Here is a 23914-nt window from a genome sequence, read left to right as displayed (position 1 = left end):
TTTCTTCCTCTTCTATTTTGGCCCTCTCACCTTCCCTGACTCTCCCTGGGGTGACTCTTTTTCTCCCTCAGGCTCACTTTATGGCTTTGGAGGCGGAGCTGTCCCGTATCCAGGAAGCAAGCAGCCACCAGAGAAAACGCATTGCAGAGATTCTCAACGGGCTAATGAGGGACCTGAGTGAGTTCAGCACCATCGTTGGGAACCGAGATATCAAACTGGTGAGTGCAGCAGAAGATGAGGGCAGGCAGAGCTCTTACGAAAGGGAGGACACTGATATAAAATTCTTGGTCAAAAACAGCTTATAACCCATCTGTAGAATGCAGATTTGAATATTTAAATATGTGTACTTCCCAAACCAACACCTAAACTTCCGGTGTTCCCATCTGGTGTATTAAATGTAGTTACAAATAAAATATGTAATTATTTGAAATGGCCTCCTCTTCTCCCAAGAGTTATAAAAACAACACACACGTGCTGTACATGTGCATCTGCCCTCAGTGGAACCAATGAATATCTATAACTGCTCCGTTAAAGACCTGGAATACATTTAGAATTTTTTTTAGGATCAAAAATACTCTATCTAGTTCACTTTCTCTGTGGAAAATCACAATAATTAAAACAGTTCTAAAATGATACTCAAAGCAGCTGCAACCGATTTACTCCATGGCAACACTACACCTCCTCATGATGAGTACACGGCTGGAAAACACTCCACTCATAGAGTAGTAGAGAAGTACAACAGGACTGACAGCGGCCGTTAACAACGATGTAATGAATACATTTCTGGACACAAAATGTCTCATGGGCAGCAAATCGGTGCAGTAGTTGTTACTATGTCCCCTGTAGTACTGTTCAAAGTTCAAATACAAGGTACTTTTACTTTACCTCCCTCTTAAACTCTCCTTTCCTGCCTTTCCTCCTCGTCTGCCTCATACGTTTCCAGCCCATGGACATCACTGGTGTTATTGAAGAGGAGTTCACGGTGGCTCGACTCTACATCAGTAAGATCAAATCTGAGGTCAAATCCATGGTGAAGCGCTGCCGCCACCTGGAGAACCTTCAAGTGGAGTGTCACCGTAAGATGGAGGAGACCGGCAGAGAGCTGTCCTCATGTCACCTCCTCATTTCACAGGTGAGGGAACAGAGATGTTGGCAGGCAGCGCTGTGGATGTGGGTGGTCATAATATCTGGACAGTGAAGGATTTAAGTGCTCGATTGGGGGTGGGGGGGTGGTGGGGAATTTTTGTGTACGTTTGAGAAAAACTGGAATTGGAAAATGTAACGTATCATTGCAAAAAACTGAATTACCACTGTGGAAATGATGTTTGGAGCATATAGCTCTTTGTTAGGCTAATTAAAGTCTCACATTCTGACTTAGATCTCTGTCTGATGTTAATTACTGTGCTGTAGAGCTGTGTGCTCAAAATATTTTTGCATCCCAATATTTCAGTGTGCACACAGCTCTGATTCAACTGTGCATTTATATTCTGCTTGGCAGCACCGTGATGTTAATTTTACTGCCGCCGCTATTTAAATCAATTCCCGTATGGGAGCATAAATATTCATTGCGGATGATATCCTTGGTATAAAATATCTGTCAGAGAGTTAAGTGTTCTCATGGGTTGATGTTCTTAACTCATCAGTACACTTTCTGCATCTAACTAACTGTGTTGTGACCTCCAGCATGAGGTGAAGATTCGCTCTCTAACGGACTACATGCAGAGCGTGGAGCTGAAGAGGAGACAGCTGGAGGAAAGTTACGACTCTCTGACTGAGGAGCTGGCCAAACTGCGGGCTCAAGGTAGAGTATTTTATGTCATTGTAGGTACAACACCATCGCCTTCAGTATATAAATCTACATTAAAGACAGATAAACAGTTAAAGGAAGAACATTAAGAATCCACAATCATGTTTGATGTTGATGTTCAGCTGCAATAAAGCAGTGTGATAGCATGCTAGCACACAGTAATTAGCTCTAAAAACTAAGTAGCTAACAGCTTCATTTATACACTGTAGCACCCTCTCTACCTTTCACGGTGCCTAACAGTGTTTTCTTGATCCTTTTTGCTCACACAAACACACACACACGCTCACACACACACACACTCACACACACACACACATACACACACACACACAAAAACTTGCTCAAGAGTACTTAAGGCTCTGGGATGTTGCAAGTTTGAACCAGTGACCCTCTGTTTACTTCACTCCTGAGCCGTGACGCCCCAAATCTGAAGTTATTACAGTTCATTTTAGATGTTCGAATGTCAAGCAGGAGAGAAAAAATTGAGGTGACCAAAGCTATTAACCCCCTCCCCCAATTTTTCTGTCACTGAAATCACTTCAGACAACAAGTGTGGCTCCTGTTATACTACAACTCTGGGTTGGAAAAAGTGAAAGAGTTGTCGTCGAAGAAGACCTGATTTTTTATGGCACCACTGAATGTTACTGAATCTTTTTTTCCCGTCCTTCTTTTTCCTTTGATGCGTTAAGCGATTACGTGACACTGCATTGCATAAGGGTGAAGTCGTATTTTTGTAGTATTTCTTATCGGAGTAGATGGCCCCAGTGCATTCATCTGACAGCCGGCTGCAAAGAGATCAGAAGATAAATGAGAATGCCTTTTTTGTCACTGTGCGCAGGTACAATGAGATTAGTTTGATCTTTCCAGCTCAGAGGACGTCATCTTAGGTTGTAGTCCGTGTTTACCAGGGCTGGTTTGTGTTCTAATGTTTTCATTCATGAGGAATTGACCTCCAACTTGACTTCACTTATCTTCTGCCTTGTTTACCTCAGACTTTTGTCCTTTTTTGACAACATTGTTGCTGCATCTGAAAGGCTGACCGAAAAAAATCACGGAGGATCGGCACGCTGCTTGCATGTATCAAAATAGGACAGCAGAACGTGTTTATTACATCATGTTGTCAACTTTAACTGGCAGTTTAGGAGACAACGTGACGTATGTTATTATTGTAAGTAAGACGCATATTTTGTCAATATTGTTATCTTAACAACTAAAATGACAACATAAATCAGTGCCCTCCTGACATATCACCTATAATACCAGCAAGCCCTGGTCATGAGATGACCTCACCTACCATCATTAGCTGATGGTTTAGGTTTAGGTGAACTGAGAAATATATTTGCGATGTGTTGCAGTTATACGCTGTTACAGAACACACTGAAATATAACGGCCATAATTTGTAAGAGTCATGATATGATTTTATCTTGTTAGAACGTGTTTGTTTGTGTGAGAGATGGACCGGCCAAACAACTGCCATCCTTAAATCCAAGCTGCTTTTGTGGTTGTTCACATAAAATTGGACTGTAACCTTTATGCATTACTCAACAATGCACATCACCAGCTTAAGGATGCAGCACATCGTGAATCAAGCCATTGAGGTCAAACTCAACAATCCAGCCAAACCGGAGGTCCAACGATCAATACTGCATAAACATGGTCAGTGCAGGACCTTTAAAATGTACTTTTACTCTATGAGTAATAAAAGCGTCTCAGCCTTGGGCTCTGCTTGAGCTATTTTACCTGATGTGATTGAAACAACGAAACAGGGGCAAGAGTTAAAACTTCATTCAGACTCTGAGGTGCAGGAGGGGGGGATCAATATGGTCTGTCAAGCAAAACAGCAGATTTATGGTTGATAAATCAGGCAAAACACAAGACTCCAGGAGCAAATCCAATCAAACTAGTCAACAAAACACTGCTGGGCTTTGTATACAGTGGCATGAAGTGGAGGTTTAGAGTGGAACCGTCAATAGAAAAGGTTGGCCGGAATGATTAAAATGAGTTTACAGTTAAATAATCATTCATCGAAATGACACACTGCACACTGAAAAACATTTTGATTCATGTTCCAAAAAAATAATGCCAGGGTGAATCAAAATGTTGAAAGACAAATTGCGCGCGCGCGTGTGTGTGTTTGAGCTCCATCGAGCTGGAACTAGAAAGAAGTGCCTCCCCGCTTTCAGTTATTCAATCGGATTCAATGGAGAGTTTAAGTCGATGGCAGAGGTCTTTCAATCTTGTCGAGAAAAGGAAAAACAAGGTTAAAAAGACGGACAGCTCACACGACTGGTACCAATAGATTAATGGTATATTGGAAATGGTGCAGCTGAGTGCAGATGCTCCCAGGACGCTGACACTACTCACAAATGAGGCCAAATGCAATATAATTCATTTTTCCAGGGGAGGGTTTGGGGTCCCACAGAACTGTATTAAAACTGCTGGATTTAAGGGAAGGTTAATCCATTTTGGCTTTGCCTCCCACCTGAGCCAGGCAGTCTTCGTGGTAGATAAATAAAAAGGCTGCAGGTCATGATGATCCCATCACACCATCATCACCGGTGCACGGGAAGAGCTTGGTCATCACCGCGCACGAGGAAGAAAAGCGAGTCATATGGATCAGTATGACACAACACTAAAGATGACATTCGAAGATCTGATTACACCCAAAGCATTTCACAGGTCTGGTTGACCTCACTGTCAGCGTCACCCATTGTGCTGCTGACGTGCAGTCAAAGTCAGCTCACTGTCACCTCTTTCATCAGGGTGTAACGCTTTTATCTGCCTGACATTCTCTTCCTCTTTTACCTCTCCGTCTGCCTTCTCTCTTTCAAATGTATACGTGTGTGTTGCAGAGACCATGTCACAGGTGGCCAGAGGGCAGAATCACATCCAGGAATCCTGTGATATAAAGGTAACCATGACGACAGTGTTATGACCTTTCATCACTCCCCCACATCAATCAGCGGACTGCAGGTGTGCCTGTTCTTCCCTGACAACTGCGTCCACCACGAGTGTGCCTTCACGTGTGCGACTACAGGGATGCTACTAACAATTACTGCTGGATTACCTCCGCAAATGTGATCCGTCTGTTGGTTTGAATAGTCCTTTGTCTTGTTTAGCAGGATATGTCATCAGTTAATGGACAGATTTTGATCAAATTTGTTGTCTTACTATAAAAAGTGCAGCATTTCAAGTGATCAAATTAGAGTCTGAATCCTGAAGATTTTCCTCGGCTGTTGTATGCTGTAACAATATTAGCTGTAAATATGATATATATGCTTATCTGTTTTTATGTTTTTATGAGCTTTGGTCAAAGTCCTTGACTGCTTCTGAAAGGGTTGAAAGACGAATGTTTTGGCTTTTGGAAATCAGGACTTTTATGATACTGTTTAAAATTCTGTTTCAGCATCGTTTCCTTGGTAGAAGTTGATTCATTGGTTATTTATTTCATTTCATAAATATTAGAAAAATGAAGGTAAGCCTGCTGATTTTTTTTTTGAAATTGCTTTTGAGTTTTTAACCTAAAAAATTCAAAATATAAAAACAAAAAGATAAATGAAATATGAAACAAAGTAGAGACAAGCAGCAAAATCCTCATGTTTAATATGTGGAAACAGAATGTTCCCATCTTTTTCTTTTCTTTTTCAATAGATGACTCAATCATTAATAGAAATTGGTGATGTACCTGCTCGTATTCAGAGGGTCATTTGTCAGATGTTTGTTTAAAAAGGTGCTGATTCAGCATATCTTTGTGATTCAGTTGATACCAATCATTTCGTAGCTCAGTCACAATAACTAATGTCTGTGGTCCGATTGTTCCAGCCTGCTTGTCTCTGCAGGCAGAAATACACACCTTCTAGTTCAGTCTGATCAATACTACTCACCTCAGTAGTACTTAGTGTAGTACAGTAGCATCGACGCAAACTTTTGAAACACACCAAAACCCATGCACATACTCTGACTGGATCAAAAACTTTATTTAAGTATTTGTGAAACTGACTGATTTTTCGAGGCGTCCTTTCATCTCTCATGGTTGGATTTACCTGCTGATATATGGAGGCCTCTGGGCAAAACCTGTCAACAGGGCTCCTAAAGTCTTGGAGTTCTCATTAGTTACTGTGCACCCTGTGCATTATGGATGGCAGCTTCGTGGAATTTTACATATTTGTAATATTAGAAGATTTCTGGGTCCCAACTTTAATGTGTTCTGTATTAGGATTTGTTGTGAGCTCATGAAACACACCGTGATATAAGAAAATGCATCATGTGAGCACAGTAGCAGTGTGTATGAAACACTCAGATGTGTGTGTGTGTGTCCCAAATGTGTAAAAATCAGATTTTTGTCATTGTTTATGTCTGTGTATGTGTGTTTGTGTTTGTGTGCCTTGCATATCCACTTGTGTGTGTGTAATTTTCTCCTCTCTCATTATTTAATCATGTTGTTAGCCACCTATTGACGCTTCCCTCCTCTCTCCTCTCTTTTCCTTTACCGTTCATGTGTGTGTGTCCCTCGCCTCGTCTTGTCGCTCATACCTCAGAGGGTTCTGGAGCAGCAGATGGAGTCTCACCGTGAGGCGCACAGCGAACAGCTTGGCCGTCTGCGAGACAAGATCAATGAGCAGCAGAAGATCATCGATGACTTAACGGAGTCAGTGCTTCATTGGAATTCTTTACCTTCTCTGGTCTACCGTTCTCTAAATGAGGGTTTCTTAACTTTGACAGGGCAAAAGAGAACTATTGAAGGGATAGTCCTCCCAAAAATACAATTTCAGTCATTATCTTGTCACCCTCATGCTGATAGAACGGTGTTTTTTTTACCATCCAAACACTGCTGGCGTTTCACGGGAAACGTGTTCTAAAAAAATGTAAGACTATAAAATGCCTCAATATCCAAGTATCCTGAAGCTTAATCATCATCATCTCCTGGCTACATTTTCATTTTTGGGTGAACTATCCCTTTTGATTTAACCTACCAAAGTCTGGCATATGTTTACAAATTACAAAAGCGACTCGTGTCTACATACTTTACTCACATGGACTCAAAGGCAGAGGACTTCCCTGCTTCGTCAGCTGTGTTTGGAACCAAACCAGAAAATTAACTCTACCCTCATAAAAGGTTTGCAAATGCTAAAATTGGAGATGTCTGTTCTCAGCAGATGAATTCTTGAAAAAGCTTTAAGCCATGCTTTATCAGCAGACAGGGGCTGTGGGTGGTTTACATGTTGAGGAAACAGCAGAGTGCGAGCACTTTGGGGGTAAAGCCACTGTTGAACCTCAGTGTGAGGTGGGCCACTGATCTGGACTGAGCCGCTCCAGGTGTCTCATTTTGAAGATGGACTGTATCAGGCATGACTGTCCCTCTTGAAGGACTTAAGTACATTTGCCCAGTTGGCCCAAGAGTATCTGGTAACACCCCAGGAGCAGCTGTAGAGAATTTCTTAGTAAAAAGACATTGGAGCTTCTCTGCCAGTCCTGCTGGCACAGCCTGATTTGGATAAGCAGCTTGAACATGGATGGATGGTTGCCAGTGAGGAAGAACAGAAGTCAGAGCAGAGTGGCTGCGAACATTGCGGTTTTCTCAAAGGATAAGACAAGATGAGTAAAATTACATTTGTTAAAAGTTTGGGTAACACTCTCGTGGAATACTAATTCATTTTTGACATAAAATACACAGACTTTGTCTTACTCCTCGACACAACTGGAGCAGTGGAAGGTGCACGTTTAAAAACACCCATGTGCTATTTTCTGAAAGGTTACATGAGGTCTACATATGTTCGTATCCTGATGTGGCATGTTCATGCTTATTACACACATTGGGCCTCTCAAGGGTCCCAGAAACCATCCAGCATGCCAGCCTGTCTTAGTTTCATCTTTAGAGGAAAACTAAGAAAAATCGGCCTCTTTGCATTTTGGCTTCTGAAAGTCTATCCATTCCAGTCTGCTGGCTCTTTTGCCCTCAGACCTCCGACAAAGTGATGCTGTTACACTGAGGGATTAAGAGCAAAATAACAGTCACTTGTCACATGAAATTGTAAATAAAGAGTAAAAAAACAAAAAAAACAAGAAGAGCGATAAGCAGTATGTGTTGTTGTTTTTCAGTTGTAACCAGAGGCAGGAACTGGAGTTGGAGCAATTGCACTGTGACTTCAAACATCTCAGGAGCCAAGAGCGTCACAAGAGCCGGCAGCTGGAGGAACTGACGTGAGTCTCTGCTCTACTGTCCCGGGCAGCTTTCAAAACACTTCACCATATGGAGGCCTGGGGTCGAGCTGCCTCTCTGGATTCCCATCTTCCATCTCTCTCTGTCATTTGTCTTCCTTTTGTCTATTCATTTTCCTCCAGCTCTGCAGCTCCGACTGTCAGTCTGATTACTGTGCGTGTCTCATTCTGTGGAGTAACACAGTTATACAGACCATGGCTAAACTTAGCTGGAGACTAACCCTGTTCACTCTCTCTGTGCTTGTTTCACTCTGTCTCACCCTCTTTGCATCCCCATTATGGAGTTTTTGAGCAAGTTAGCAACTGGCTGTTACTAGGATTCTTTCTGAACTGACCTTTGCAGCATATTGCATCAGATGGCAGATGGGTAACAGCCTGCAAGTGAGGCGGCCAGCCCATGCTGCAACTGTTCTTCATCATGAATTATTCTGACAAGAAATGTGGTGCTCATTTGGAAGTTTCTTTTTGAATTTTCATATACCGGTAATCTTTCTGTTTAACTTTAGATTCCTCCATGAGCGACATGAGCAGTCAAAACAGGATCTCAAAGGCCTGGAAGAGACTGTTGTAAGTCATTATTTGCTGTCACGGTTCACTTGGCTCCGTTAGAACGCGCTGATCCGGTAAATACTGCCTAACTAGACTATTTCCACTCTTTCTTTTTTTTTTGTAGGCTCGAGAGCTCCACACCCTCCACAACCTCCGGAAGCTTTTTGTTCAAGACCTCACGACTCGTTTTAGAAAAGTAAGCCAGACACAAGTAATCATGCATGAATACAAGTGGATTCGTGAAAACAGGACAAAAAAGCAGATGTGCAACGTCAGAATATGCAGCATTATCTGCTGTATTTGTTGACAGAGTGCAGAGCCCGATGACAGCGGGGGATACATCACCCAGAAACAGAAGATTTCCTTTCTTGAAAACAACCTGGACCAGCTTACAAAAGTTCACAAGCAGGTAAAATCCTCCTGACCCTCCCTCCCATTTACCTTGACCTGGAACTCTGATGTACTACAAAGCAGTGAGGCAGAAACATCTTTATGTTGGCTAGAACATGAAAGAAAGACATGAAAAGCCAAGCAATTTAAGATACAGAGCATGGTGCACCATTCATCCTTGCTCTCCTATGGGCAATAGCAACGCCATCAATCATTCCTCTCCAGCAACTTCACATGAAAGTCTCCTTGAAAACAGAGCAGTGTTAAAGCATGATACCTCCAGGGGGATGAAAGCCACATTAGACAGTTGCTCATATTTGACAAACACAAATGAATCCCTCCTCATGCAGGTGCTCTCTCCTCGCTTCGACTCACACACAAACTATCTAATACGTACGGAAAGATTTGACTCTTTTAATAATACTAAATGGACTACAGCAGCGCCGATGTGCTAAACGTTGTGCAGACTGGCACAGTGGCTCAGGCTGGGAATTTTGGCAAGAGTTTCACTGCAGCAGTTTGTCAGGCAGAAAACCAATCGTAAAGTGGCTACTGGGAGAATCCATCCCATCCACCACCTGCGGATACTGTTGGAATTGAAGATGAAAGGCATGTTCATAAATCAGAAAACTCCCGTTGGAAAGTGGGGGGTGCAACCAGCGGTGCACCAGAGCTACAAATGAGTTTTTCTGTACCTGTACATCCATGTCTGCACAGTCGCATGTCTACCAGATGTACACAACACACACGCAACCATCTCCCTCAAACAGTATCTGCCCTGGGAATCCCGCCTGTATTTACTTGATTCACCAGCAAACAATAAACTAACACCGCCATCCCTCAGCTTCCTTTTCCCTTTTCCACGTCAGGTAACTTTGCCAACTTGCTAAACCCTGAGGTCTCTGCAGGGATGTCGATTAGTTTGCACGATCACGTAGCTGCTGACTCGGAGTGAATCAATTTTCATGTTTATCTTTTCCCAGTTATAGGCAGTATAACAATAAACGCATATTAATTGAAGCTTTTCATTTTATATAATACGCCAAAGCCTTTGTTGTCCAATAAGACGGACAACAATTAGAGTGCCTTAGTGGCAAACAATGCAGCATGGAAATTGATGAAAGTGGTTTATTTTCCGCTCCCGACTGGGGTAATGTTATTGATTTATACTTAAATAGATCATTTATTGTGGTTTTATAGAGGTGTAGCTGTATATGTAGCTAACTGACAGCTGGCTGCCAGTATAAGATGACAGGTTGGTCATCAGAATACGATACCCTTCTGGACCTATTTAGCTCTAAAAGACAGCAATGTTCCAGTTCATCATAGAAAGATAGACAAAATAGACATCTTATTAAAAAGAAGGGGGTCCAGCACGCTGCAAACAGGGGGTTGGAGCCTATCCCAGCAGCCTTCAAGCAAGAGGCGGGGTTCACCCTGGACAGGTCACCAGTCCATCACAGGGCCAACACATAGAGACAGACAACCATTCACACTCATAGTCACACCTACAGTCAATTTAGAGTATCAATCAACCTCGTCCCCTCTTGATGTCTTTGGACTGTGGGAGGAAGCTGGAGTACCAGAGAGAACCCACACAGGAACAGGGAGAACATGGAGACTCACACAGAAAGATCCTGTGCCCGAGCCGGGACTCAAACCCAGAACCTTCTTGCCGTGAGGCCACAGTGCTGACCACTGCACCACGTGCCGTCTTTTTGAACCATTTCAATATTATTTTTATTTACTTAATTTTCTATGTCTGTGTGACAGCTGGTGCGTGACAATGCAGATCTTCGCTGTGAGCTTCCAAAACTGGAGAAACGTCTTCGCTCTACAGCTGAGCGAGTTAAGGCGTTGGAAGGCGCACTGAAGGAAGCCAAGGAAGGAGCCATGAAGGACCGCCGTCGATACCAGCAGGAGGTGGAGCGGATCAAAGATGTGATGATAAGAGCCCGCAATCCTTTCCGCCGGCCACACGCTGCACAGATCGGTAACAGAAATTGACAATTAGTGATGAAAACAAGGAGGCATAATTCATTAAACGATAGACTTTGTCTTTTAATGTGGTGATATGCAGTAGTGCCTTTCATGTATCCATTCAAATCTGAATATAAAGTTATTATTACCATCATTACTCTGTGGGACATTAATTCCCCTTTATCCAACATTATACAATGCATGGATCCGTCTATAATATCAATATTCTCTTCTATTTAATTTTATACAGAATCATACTGCAGATTTTTTATTATTTACAAATCAATAAGTGCAACCACACTAATATATGCTGTGCAGAAGAACACCTGCACTAAAAAAACAAAACAACCCACAGTCATTTATCAAAAATGAAAAAAGTTCATCCACCATTGCATCTCAATTTCCTGCCTCATTGCTTAAACATAGGCAGTAAATGTAGGAGCCGTTCCGCCAATATAAGTAGCAGAAGTCCCTCTTCACAGTACAGCAGTAAAAGTCATGTAAAGTGGGAACTTTTGTGCCATCGTAGATTCGAGAGTACGGTCAGGTTTTGATGGACTGCTCAGATTTGTGTGATTACTACATGAACTATTTTGAAAAATTAAACGAGATCCGGTGGGAGATCTGTGTTACTTTTGCAAAATTTTGAGAGCGGGTTAATATCAAAAAGGAATATTATACATATAAAAGTAATAGCAACAGAAAGAGAAAAGAGCAGTAATTCCTGATAGAGTGAGGTGTGTTTGTTTGCTCACGTTGAACCCTCCAGTCTGCTTGACCTCAGTGTTTCATCACCTTCACATCTGATAATTGCTCTTGCAACGCATCGTGAGAAGCGCCTCTTGCTCGGTGCAGCCGTCCCGATCGTGTCCCCGCAGTGAATCCCTCACAGGCGACATCCATTTTATGCTTTAATGCTCTTGTCTCTGTCAGCTGTCGCCTTCTTCCTTCCCCTCACCAACATTCTCTCACAGCTTCTCTCGCTCAGCTTCCCGACATCTACACCGTTTGCTCGAGATCTGATGGTTCGCGGCTCACACCAGCAATTAAGTTTATGTGATATTAAAAACAAATGAGCCCCCTATTACCAATTCCTTGTGCGTTATGATTGATTTATGAAACGGTTAATAGTTATGACTGTTGGCTGGAATACATGACAGTAGACAGTAATTAGCATGTTCTTTAAAGAGAATGACATATTTTCAAGGGAACAGTTTTAATGCATACATTTTTCAGACTAAAACAATGAATGATTTGATCAAATTACATTCTGATTCTATGTGCACCATGTATGAGACCCTCCGTTGGTTTGAGAAACTATGAGTCTTGATTTGAGTAATTTTTTGAAATATCCGTCTATATATATATATATGTATATATATATATATATATATATATACAGTATATATATATGTATGTCTTGGTGTGTATTCATATATTCTCAGTATTTTAGTGAAATTTTAAAATTGTGCATTGTTATAATTTGTCTTAAAGGATATTTTTGTCTTTCACGGATGCACAGACCAATCAGTAGATCAGTTATGTGTCTTCGCCAACAGCCAAGCCTGTGCGTGCCGGCCACTACCCAGCCTGCTCTCCCACCAACCCCTTCTTCATCCGAGGCTGCAGCGACCACCCCCTTGTTTTCCCCACTGCTGTTTCCCACAACAGCAACAACCAACAGGAGGCTGCTCCTGCTTCTCCAACAACCCCAGAGAGTGAGCACAGGTTACCTGAAGACAACTCCAACCAGAACAGCCCAGCCAAACACCCCGACTCCCAGAACAACGACACACACATCAGCAACACTCAGAGCATGTGAGTGACGTGAACAACACAAGCTTTCAAATCTACTCAGACTTTGTAACGTTATTCTATGGCTAGTCTGTCTTAGTGGAACAACACGGTCAATACAAGCTAGCAACAGAGTGGCACAGGGATGAGTCCTCGTACCTGGAAATAAGTTAACATGGTTGAATGTCTGGTTTTGTCAAAGCCGGTGGGATTTATGCTTGGTTACGCACCTGAAATCAGGTCAGTGGTTAACACGAACTTGAGATGTTTCAACCTTTAAATTACATCAGTAAATGTCAAAGGATTGTGTCTTAAAAACTACAGTTGCGAACAAGTGGCTTAACGGGACTACAGATGTTGTCACGTGCATTAAACGCCATCATGTTTAAAAAAGACGTGCAATGCTAGTTGTGGTGGACGGTGCAGTGACGGAGGTCTTTTGGGTCATTTTTGTGATTAGTTATAAAGATATACAATGAATATGAATAAATATAAAACAAAAACTTGAATGGGATTTACTTCTGATGTTTTCTTTGCAAGGGCAATGTTGCTGCATCCTGGGTGCAGCACCGCCCACCACAATTATGACTGGCTTACAAAAAACAACACCGAGGGATCTTTTTCCCTCTATAGCAGCATGATGACATGTTGAGCCAGATGTCTCTCCTGTGCTGGAACTGCACAGTGGAGGGATATTTGAGTATGCATCACTGTCATGTATATATCAGAGTAAATGTCTGGATATGTATTTGAGTTTTCATCTCTACTTTATTTCCTCAGACTCTGATGTACAGATTTGAAACAGAATCCCACAGGTCCTTGCCATCAAGTCTCTCTTTGTGCTGTTTGCAGGCTTCCAGCTGAAGCAGTGAACCAGACAGACACTGCAGAGATGCTAGATTCAGAAAATGGTGAGCTCTACTAAATAAAAAGCCCATTAAAATAATGAGAAATATTATGATCACAATCAGCGGTGGCAAACACTTCTTATTACAACCATTTTTTTAAGTGATTGCTATGATGCAATCAAAGCAGCCATTATGCTAGAACGTTATTTTATATACGCCCACTGCTTGGAGGCTGTTAAAGCAGTTTACAGCCGTTGCCCCTCAGCTCTGAGAAGAATTCCGCCCGCTGTTTCTTGTGATTTTTCTTCTTCCTGTAAGATGGTGCAGTAAATGGTGTTACTTCAGAGCCCATGCAGAGTGATTTTAATGGAGATCAACTGACATACAATAAAAATCTGAATTTCGGGATCCATGCTGTCACCTTTTGATCATTTACCAAGGAAATGAGCTAAAGTCAGTTTGTAATAGGATACCTCAGCTCAGCTGTGTGTGTGTGTGTGTGTGTGTGTGTACGTGTGTGTGTGCATGTGTACGCCCATCAGCCACAAACTCTTCTAAAAAGATTAGAAGTGCTGTGTCATTACTCAGCCAGCAGACAGAGCGTCTGTGTGCCCACCTCAGGGCCTGACCCAGCCGTGACAGTTGTGTAACAGCTGTACACCTGTGCAAGAATATCATTAGAAACTGAGTTAAGGCCACTTTATCAGTCAGCTGCAACCGCATCCAGCTTTTAATACACATAAGATCATGATATTAAACGAAGCCAGCTGGACTTGCTCGCCCCAGCTGGTCAGACCCTACGAGTGGTGATGCGTGATTATATCGCTCCTGACAAATTATTATTGTTTAACTGGAATTGTATACTATTTGTGTATTTACTTGGTATTGCAGATAAAAAGAGCTGGAAGGTGAAGCAGAGCAGGCAAAGGTTCTATATAAATGCAGCCCATGTACGGCACCTGAGTACCTTCAGGTCTATTCCTAGTTCTCGTCTCTCTCTCATAATTCTACTGTGTCAGGAATTTCAGCAAGAGAGAAGAAGTATAAACCTCAAAGTAAAAAGCTCTGCACCACCAAATTCTTTCTTTTTTCGGGGGGGGGGGGGGCGGGGGGGTAGTTGCAGCCTCCAAATCTGTCACACTTTTTTTTTTTCCAACCCCGCAGATTAACCTGAACAGCCTCGCCCTCCAGCCGAGCACGAGTCCCTTGATAATAGCCTACTCATCAAATTTGTGCACACAAATTAAGAGAGCACCTTTCATGAATAACAATGAATGAGAGCACATGCACCTTCTATTTGCTTGAGAATTCCTCTTGATACACTCGGCAGATCCACTGCAGAGGATGTGTGCCAGGCTAGTTCAGGGTCAGAACAATTCAAGTGACCCATCTATACCACTGCAGTTCTTTGTGTCTACCTGCAGAAAAAGAAATGTCGGGATTGTTGAGGTTTTATGATAGAAAATTTCTTTTCTACCTTCTCCTACCTTGGTATTAATATTTTTTATATTTTTATTATTCCAGTTGCTGCAGAAGAGTCAGACTGTCCTCATGAGAAAAATGGCCGTATGATTATTTTCTTAAATGGTTAAAAATGCAGCAGTGGCTGTTGTCTGTGTTTATTTAGGAAGTAGATCTCATTTTCCTTTCTTGCCAGTTGAAAATGCACTCATGTCTAGTAAAAGAAACATTAAAAAATCTCATTAAAGGCTGTGACAGTTGCATCTCAGTAAGAAACAATGGCTTGTTTTTTTGTAGAAGAATTATCAGCTTGTCAGATTTGCTTATTGCTATTAATTCTACATATTACGATCAAATAACTCCCTGATTTTTTTAAAACAAGCCCTTTCTCTTACTGAGAGCCTAAATATTAGATGACTCTCCTTTAGGATAATGATATTTCATTAGAAATTAGACAAAAACCTACTTGATTTTGTCTTTCGCAGTAAAGTCGCCGTATCGGCAGAACGTTCTTATGGGTCATTTTGATGTGCAGACAAACTCATTAAGGTCATTAATGTTTGAGAACTTTAAGTCTGAGCTCATTATGCAGCTGTTCGCTCCAAAGACTCTCCTCTCCTAAGTGGCTCTGGGCTTTTTCATTTAAACCACTATCTATCAATCTGTGTGTGTGTGTGTGTGTGTGTGTGTGTGTGTGTGTGTGTGTGTGTGTGTGTGTGTGTGTGTGTGTGTGTGTGTGTGTGTGTGAGGGACTACTACCCCCCCCCCCCCCCCCGCACCTGCCTCCATCTTTAATCACCTCTGTCTGTCCACAGGAAACACCACAGACATCAACGACAACAGGTGAGAGTGTTTGATCACAGCAGACCTTTGGCTGCTTTCACGTCGTCCACGTCTAAAACCTCGACTGCGTGTTTTTGTTGTTCTTCTGTGAAGAGATTTGAAAGTGTATTTCTTCTCTCTATGTGAGGGAGACTTTAGGGCTAAAGCGAGGGTTTCTGTTAGACATTCGTGATGACACTTCTGTTCGCTATGTTATCTATTAATAAGCAATAATTACATTTACAACACTGACGCGTTACCCAGCATGCACCCTCTGTGTTTGATACCTCACTGATCTGCTTCCCTCACTCCTATGTCTCTCTGCTCTATCGCTGCCTCCGTGTCCCCTGCTACTGCTGCTGCTCCTGCTCCTGCTGCTACTGCTGGTGATGATGGTGATGATGATGATGATGATGATGCGGCCCTCTGTGGTTCTGGTGTGTTGGGTAGCATGTGTTTGAATGTGAACTCTGTGTCCAGAAGTGACGTCTGTGACAATCAGGACCCAAACAAACTATACAGCTTGCAGCCGGAGGCGTCTGCCAGCTAATGAACCTGAGCAGGTAAGAATGCAGAAGATCTCTGTAGATGTTGACTTTCTCATTCATTTCTGACAGAAGGCAGCTACATGAACGTTTGCAGTTGTCGTCGTTGTTTTTAGAAATAAAAGAAGCTACGTGTGATTTTTTTTTTTTTTTTTATTGTGGAGACTGACACTCTTTGCTACTGTCCTTGACAACTTGCAACTTAAAAATCAATTTTTTTCATAGTATTTTCCAGGTCTGGGAAAGTAATTAAATTAATTCAGATTCACAGAAAGTTTTGCAAAAGTCATCGCTTTTGATCTCTTTGTACATGGATAAGGATATATTGCAATCGTCCTCCACTGGGATTCTTCCTTTTAATGTTTTGATGAGCCATTCAGATTTTTTGTTGCTGTTGGCATAACTTGATATTCATTAAAAAAAAAAAAAGTCAGACATTTAATTTTATCAGTCAGCTGATGAGTTTGCAAAAAGGAGGTGACACAAAATATGACATTTCAGTAAAATAGCATAAAGAAGGACATTAGAGAGACATTAATAATAGAGTGGGCCTTCTGTGTCAGCTGGGATGCCTGCATGTTGGTTGTTGGCTTGAACTAAGTGTCGGCTTTTCCTGGCCGTCATGTGAGGAGCACGTCTAATTGTTTCTGAGTGCATCATGTGCATGTAGTGTAACGGTCCTGCGACACCTGAAGAGCCATTTATCGTTTAAATATCTAAATATTTTGAGTCCATGAGATATCATCTGCTTTTAAGTGTTTTAGAACTGTTTTGAACAAGTTATGTATATTATGGCCTTGAAAGTGTGTCAAAATATTGCTCTAGGAAAGACCCAGGTGAGGAAGGGGGGGGGTTGAAATATTGTACCTCTGGACTTCATCTTTTCCTGTGGTCGCCTACTTTATATATTCTATATTAATAATATTCACCCCTGATTGTCAAAGTGAAACTGAGTGAATAAACTCAAGTAAGTAATTCAATCTGACAGCTTTTTAAGTGCAGTATGATCATACTTACCATGACACTTCAAGCTCTGTAAAGTTTTCTGCAGAGTAAATGTAAGTTTTGCACGTTGCTGCTAAATTATACATTCTATGAAGTCTAAATTTGGCCCCAGAGTGCTCTGCACTGCTCCTAACATTGACGACACCAGAAATGAAATGACTGGAGACGTGTGTTCCCCCCGGCAGAGTTAGCATGACGACGAGCTGGCTGCCATCGCTCTCTTTTGCTGTTCCTCTCAGATGTATTTTGACTGTCGCTCTTACTCTGTTTCTGTTTCTTTCTCTCTCTCTCTCTCTCTCTCCCTCTCTCTCTCTCTCTTTCCCCAGGCAGACGTTTTTACTATTGAGGCCTCCTCTGTAAATCTGCATGCGGCTGATCGCCACCTTTCCATCTTACCCTTCCTCTCCCTACCCTACCTGCTGTAAACAAACCTCCATCTCCCCTGCGCCCCACTTTCCCTTCCCTGCTCGCTCCTCTTCAATCTCTTGTCTTTCTCCTTCTTTGATGTTGGGTGTCAGGCAAACATCTCCAATGTCTGGCCCCGTGTAACTGCTGAACCCTCCCTCCCCCATGAGAACAAGGGAATCACAATTAGATCAGTGGGGGAAGAGGAGGTGCAGTGCTGGAGGTAACCACTAGACTGTGCTGTTTGTCTCACTAAGCGAGCAAGAGTGGACAAAATCATCATAAGTAAACTGTGAACAACATGATTGGTCCTCAAAAACACTTCACTAATACATGTTGGGCTGTGCATGTTGCTGTTGGACACTATTCTCTCACCCCAAAATTAAATAAGACAAACAAATCAAAGCAGCAGCAGAGAGCATGAGAGGAGAAGCTGTGTGTGTCTGCGTAAAAGGTAAATACAACCTAAAAATTAGGCTAGTCGTGTGTGTGTGTTTTAATTTTTGTTGTTGTTGTTGTTGTTGTTGTTAATAAATTACATAAAATTACCAAAAGCAACAATGTAGTACTTCAGACTCCCTCAGCCTCTCAGCCTCTAGTCAATTAATTCCTGCAGAACACATCAAATGGGCCAAGGCCTCTAAATCCCTAAAACAGTGGACAAGGTTGCCATTTGTGAATGTTGCATTAACAGGAATTAATTGGTCGGGGATTATTTTTAGCTGCGAATAAATATGCATTTGATGTTTTAATAAGTATTTACAGCAGTACAAAGATGTATGTGGGATTGATGTCGTAAACTTCATTGCCCTCAATAATGTTAATAAATCATCCTCCCAAAGGAATTGAGGAACTTCAGTTGAAACGATGAACTTCCTAATGTTTAAAGACATCATCACAACCTCTAGGTATTATTAGTCAGAGTAGAAGGAAGAACATATAGAATATGACCAAACTTGTTATTGGGTTTTGAAGTTTTTTTTGTTTGTTTGTTATAATGACGCACGTCAGTTGTAAAAAACTGGCTGTTTCCTCAAATTCGTGGGACAAAAACAATTTAAGTTTTATAAAGTTATATTATTCCAGTTATAACAGTTTTGTATTTTGGTACTGTTGGAGAATATATTTCAGATACCTAGATCGTATGACAAGACGTTTTGCTGATTATATTGAAAGGAACAACAAACCAAATATTGTCTCTTTCCATATTCTAGCTGTTGATAGTGAGTCTGAAGCAGCATAGTAGTAAACGACTGTGGTGACATGAATGCTAACATTCCTCTTTTGTTAAAAAAAAAGACAATATTCCAGATTCAGGTCAGGTAAGCCGCATATTCTGGTTGGTTTTTCGGATTTTTTTCCATGTTAATATGGAAAAGACATGTTGGATGTTGGATACGATGCGATCAGACAGGTTTTGGAAGCGTTCTTTTGATATTTATAAAGTATATTCAGAATAAGGTTAATAATATTTTGTTTTTTACAGCCTCTTGTCTGTTTACAACCACTGAGCGGGTCAGCAGCCTAGTTTGTAGAAATGTATGTAGTCAAAAGGATGATTTGTGGAATGTTCATTCTCCTGAGCTGTGCAGAAAGCTGAGTCACAATGTCATTTTTTTGAAAAGAGGGCAAAAAAGGAAAAGTAGAGGAATAATTAGTTCATGTGTAAGTCGTTGATTGAGACGTTTATGAGTGTTTCCATTCAGTTGAAATCAAATCAGATTATGTCTAACTCCGACACTGACCTTCTTCAGATTATTGTCTTAATGGGGTTAATACCGGAATATTGCTGCCCATGTGAAGGTCGCCAATAAGACGCCTCAGAGATGATCATGTCACTCTAAAGCACGGCAGAGTGAACTAATCAGTGTAGCTACTATTTTTATAAATTGCTAGTTTGAGAGGAAAATGTATTCTTTATCTTTATGTTGGCTTTATCTTTTTTTTTAGCAGTTGTTAAATGTGAAGATTTGTGTGTAAATACTTTATGTTGACGCTGTCTCTCATACTCCAGAGTGTTAAAGCTGTCAGATTTCCTCAGTTTTGAATGAAAATGCTGAAGTCCAAACAGACTTTGTTTAGAAGACGGTCAATCCCGTGGTTCTTTACAGAAGCACCTCAGACTGAAACCAAAGTCCAGATGTAGTGAGTCATTTTAGGAGGAACTTGACTCATAACGGCACGTCTAAACTCTTGACCTGCGGGTTACTGAAGGTTATCAAGAGCTGATACAGCCCTGTTTTATCCCTCTTTGATGCTCGCACACACACACACACACACACACACACACACACACACACACACACACACACACACACACACACACACGCCCTCAGATATAGTGGCTCATCAAACAGTGAGGCATCCCAATACATCACATCCAATGTATAAGTGTGTATAGTAATCTGAGGAGATAACTTGGTGACTGTCTCCTCACTGCCCGTCACACACTCTAGTAACCTCTTGATCAACCAGTCAGGATCAGAGTGTCCAGGGTGATAATGGAGAAACTCTTCTGCGTGTGTGTGTGTGTGTGTGTGTGTGTGACATTCCTCTCAACAGGGTCTCTTACCCTTGACTTTGAGTGACCCTTTTAATAAAACACACCCTTTCTTCATTGAGACTGAGGCTCATTACAAATGCATGAAGCACTTTATCACATTATTTTCTTAATACTTTCCCTCTTTTACACTCTAATGCTCAGTTTGACTTTCTCTAAAGGGTCAAAACTGTCAGTGAACTGAAGAAAACTTCAGATATAATATGTTTACATAACCTATGTAAACCATGAGTTGAATGTTCTGTGAGTCTGCTGTTAAAAACAACTTTTGTCCCAACATGCACTACGGTTGTGTACTGAGCAGGAAGAAATACAATGTTTGAATGACTGAGGGTATAATTTATTTATTTGTTGGTATGTTTGTCTCACAGTTGTTGTATCCAGTCTGACAAATTAAATATGTTCTACTGTAGCTTACATATGCAGAAAAAGAAGAATGCCAGGACTGATAGTGATGAAGAAAATACAGCTGCAAAATGTCCATTTGTACAATTGTGTGTTGGTTGGTTTGTTTGTAGCGTGTGGTTTAGTGCATGCAGTACCTTCTTCTGTAGCTGCTGAGAAATAGAGCTGTTATCTCTCCTTTCAATAAAGATGATTGAGTGCGCAAACAATTGTGTTTGACATGTTTAACCTTCAGCTCTTTTCTTTTATTCTGCTTGACATGATGTGAAGGTTGTTTACAGTATTAGCTCCTGCTTCTCTGAGTTGTCCTGCTCCAGGTTTACCTAAGGGGCCGTTCGTGTGCTGTACTTTGAGAACCAAAGGTGAAATGTCTTGTACCCCTTCCGTACCGAACAAAAAAATATAAATACTATAAAACATCAGACTTGTGTCTCGCGGGGTCAATTCCTGGGTCAACTGCAGGTATTTATCAGCTGCGGTGACATAAATGTGACACCTGGGGAGACATTAAATTGCGACTGGTAGAAGTCGAGGCACAGATTCAATCACTTTACTTCAGTATAATTGAAAAAGTACAGGCTCTGAAACGTAGGAATTAAAGTAAAAACTAGCACTTTGAAGGACAAAGATATTCAATTTCTACCACTGCTTTTGTGCAAGGCTGTTATCAGATCTGAGTGTTGACTTTTTCGTTTGAAATTGGTCTAAGATGTGGAAGGTACTCTGATGCAAAGTAAAAAGGACTGATAATTCTGCTCAAATCAATTGTAGCAAGTCTGTTTCGGAAATGTAATTAGTAGAGAGTACAGATATTTGTGCTAAAATGTTTGTGGTGAAAGTGATACGTTGTCAGAGGAATAAATGCTCAAGTGAAGTACAGATACGCGAAGAGTCTAAGAACAGTAATGAAATATTTATACTTGGGATACTTCCCAACACTGCTTCCCAACACCATAAACACACCTGGCACCTGTTCGGCTGTTAAACCAGAAACATGGTAACACCCTTTTGGTACACAACCGATGACAGGATCCTGCTGCTGAAGTGACACAACAGCAACTTAACAACTTAATACTGGACTGGAAAATAGCCTAAAAAAATCCAGCCTTTTAGTTAAGTGTGAAATACCATAGTATACAAGTAGCCGTCACTCTCGGGTGATGCCACCCCGCCGTCGTCATGGGAATTTGCTCTGATTGATTGTGATGTAAAATGATCGTCACCCCTTTTTTAGAACTTCCTACAAATGGAACTTGCATTTACAACACGGGAATCCATGTGGGTAATGTATCTGATGAACTGTATTAACAAGTCATGCTAACTAGCTGCTAGCCACCATGCAGGGCAGCTGAGTGAGCTCCGAATAGGTTTTAGAGACACACAGATGTACTGACTGAAGTGTCTCGCATGGAGGCTCCATCACTGACGGGAGCTCCAACATACAAAGAATTTTTCCTTTTTTTTAAATGGTCTGCATAGAGGCTTCTCAGTCCTGTAGTGACACACCAGAAAAAAGAAAAAAAAGCCTAAGAGGCAAACTCGCCCTCTTAAAATAGAAGCCACCTTCCTTTTAAACACTCGCCTGCAGGTTTGGACGGCCATCTGGCAACTCTGGCAAATACCAGATGGGCCATCTTGAGTTAGAGGGCTACAAGGCCTCCATCACCAGCAATGTGGGAAGCAGATTGTTGAGGAAGAACATGACCCGCCAGAGCAACACCTCATTTGATGTTTGTTTGTGTGTGTGGTTTTTTTTTGTTTTTTTTTACTTTTCCACTTGAAAAACCGCAGTAACCAACTGGGTATTTGGAGCTGCCCCTCTGATTTGGAGCTGCAAAATGATTCACAACCCACTGTGAAAGAGTTGCAGTTACACCACCCGTCCTCACAATATTCCTCCTCCTCATCAACTAGATCCATGAGTAAAAACGTGAAATCACAGCAGTTAAGGGTGCTGGACAATAAATGATAAATGATTTTTTTTTTTAAATTGAAGCTGCAAAATGTTGAGATGAAAATGAGATTGAGAAGAAGGTGCCGAAACTTGTCTGTTGCTCATTTTAGTCGTGTTTTTAAAAACTGCCAGTTTTTAGTGTTAAATGTAAAATGGTCGTTGAAACTGTAGTCACTGAGGAAAAACTCATATATCGTGGAACTACTCGGTCTGGGGGGGGGGGCAGTATATCTTTATTCTTCCATAGGGTTGTTTTAGTTGTTTAAAGTTTTTTGTTAAAAAAAAAAAAAGAACGAAAGAAAGAAAGAACAACACAGTGAACCCCAGTGAAACTGTGACATTCAGTCAAAACAAATCAATAAGTAGCGCACCCAGTACGGGGGGGTGGGGGGTCAGGCTTCAGCCGCTGATTAAAACCACTGAATAAGTGGACTTGTTTACTCTTTTGTAAATCATTCACGTAATGTTTGCAGTTTTGATGCAATTACTGAAGTTAATTAGATGGTTAACGATTCATTTGAACCCTCCACATGTAAATATCAGAAGCACTGTGATTGTTGTTTTAATTTAGTCATTTGAAGATTAATCATGAAAAGATGTTCAAGCACTTTTAAGGTGGAGTTTTAGGGACTAAGACTCAGAACAAACTGATTCAACTTGCTTGTTTTATGAGCTAAGAGCACATGAAGCACATTTTGATTTGCCAGCTTATGTAACACAGTGTTTGATTGAAAGCTGTATCAAAGTCTGCGTACCTGAAAGCGATCCAATGGCGATGGAGTGACTGACCTTTGCCATCATTCCGTTCACTGGGTTTAATTACATCATGTTTGACTTGGCCGTCACTGTGGCTAATAAGAAGTAAAGTTGCTGCTGCTGTGAGCAACTTTAGTGCTTTCATGCATTAATGTCTTATCAGCATGAAAGTAGCCTGTAGCCTACAGTTCGTCTTTGAACGCGCAAAGAAAGAATACTTTTGACATTCCTAATACCACAAGTGTGAAGCGTTCAAGTCTTTACTTTTGAACTTAGAGCTTCTGAATCCGTTTGTCTGGACACTTCAGATGTTCACAGAAACTCTGAAATATTTCGCAACAGCTGATGAAGTATCCTTCGTGAAGCAGGTTCTGAAATCTGGTCCAGATTGTCTTTTTCCAGGAAAATTCTCT

The 23914-nt window shown here is 41.4% G+C and overlaps 1 protein-coding gene across 4 annotated transcripts in view; it reads left to right on the top strand.

Annotated features, from left to right (window-relative positions):
* kif5ab (kinesin family member 5A, b) overlaps nt 1-20169 on the top strand; it is a 62631-nt gene extending 42462 nt beyond the window's left edge. The window contains exons 15-29 of one of the 4 annotated variants that reach the window (XM_086199807.1): nt 72-218; nt 944-1132; nt 1684-1801; nt 4661-4719; nt 6347-6456; nt 7908-8009; nt 8534-8594; nt 8701-8772; nt 8887-8985; nt 10740-10959; nt 12506-12764; nt 13593-13651; nt 15865-15892; nt 16352-16434; nt 17748-20169. In XM_086199807.1, the coding sequence (XP_086055933.1) occupies nt 72-218; nt 944-1132; nt 1684-1801; nt 4661-4719; nt 6347-6456; nt 7908-8009; nt 8534-8594; nt 8701-8772; nt 8887-8985; nt 10740-10959; nt 12506-12764; nt 13593-13651; nt 15865-15892; nt 16352-16421 (1593 nt within the window). In that variant the 3' untranslated portion in view covers nt 16422-16434; nt 17748-20169. Of the gene's footprint in view, nt 1-71; nt 219-943; nt 1133-1683; nt 1802-4660; nt 4720-6346; nt 6457-7907; nt 8010-8533; nt 8595-8700; nt 8773-8886; nt 8986-10739; nt 10960-12505; nt 12765-13592; nt 13652-15864; nt 15893-16321; nt 16435-17747 lie in introns of all 4 variants that reach the window. The other 3 variants (XM_086199806.1, XM_086199805.1, XM_086199808.1) reach the window with 3 other exon arrangements.
* Nucleotides 20170-23914: the final 3745 nt, after the last annotated feature.

This window comes from Aulostomus chinensis, chromosome 3 (assembly GCF_037954235.1).
Source record: "Aulostomus chinensis isolate RoL2024-O1b breed Wild chromosome 3, RoL_Achi_v1.0, whole genome shotgun sequence".
NCBI lineage: Eukaryota > Metazoa > Chordata > Actinopteri > Syngnathiformes > Aulostomidae > Aulostomus > Aulostomus chinensis.
Note: the sequence above shows the minus strand (reverse complement) of the source record. Positions and strands in the feature narration are given on the sequence as shown.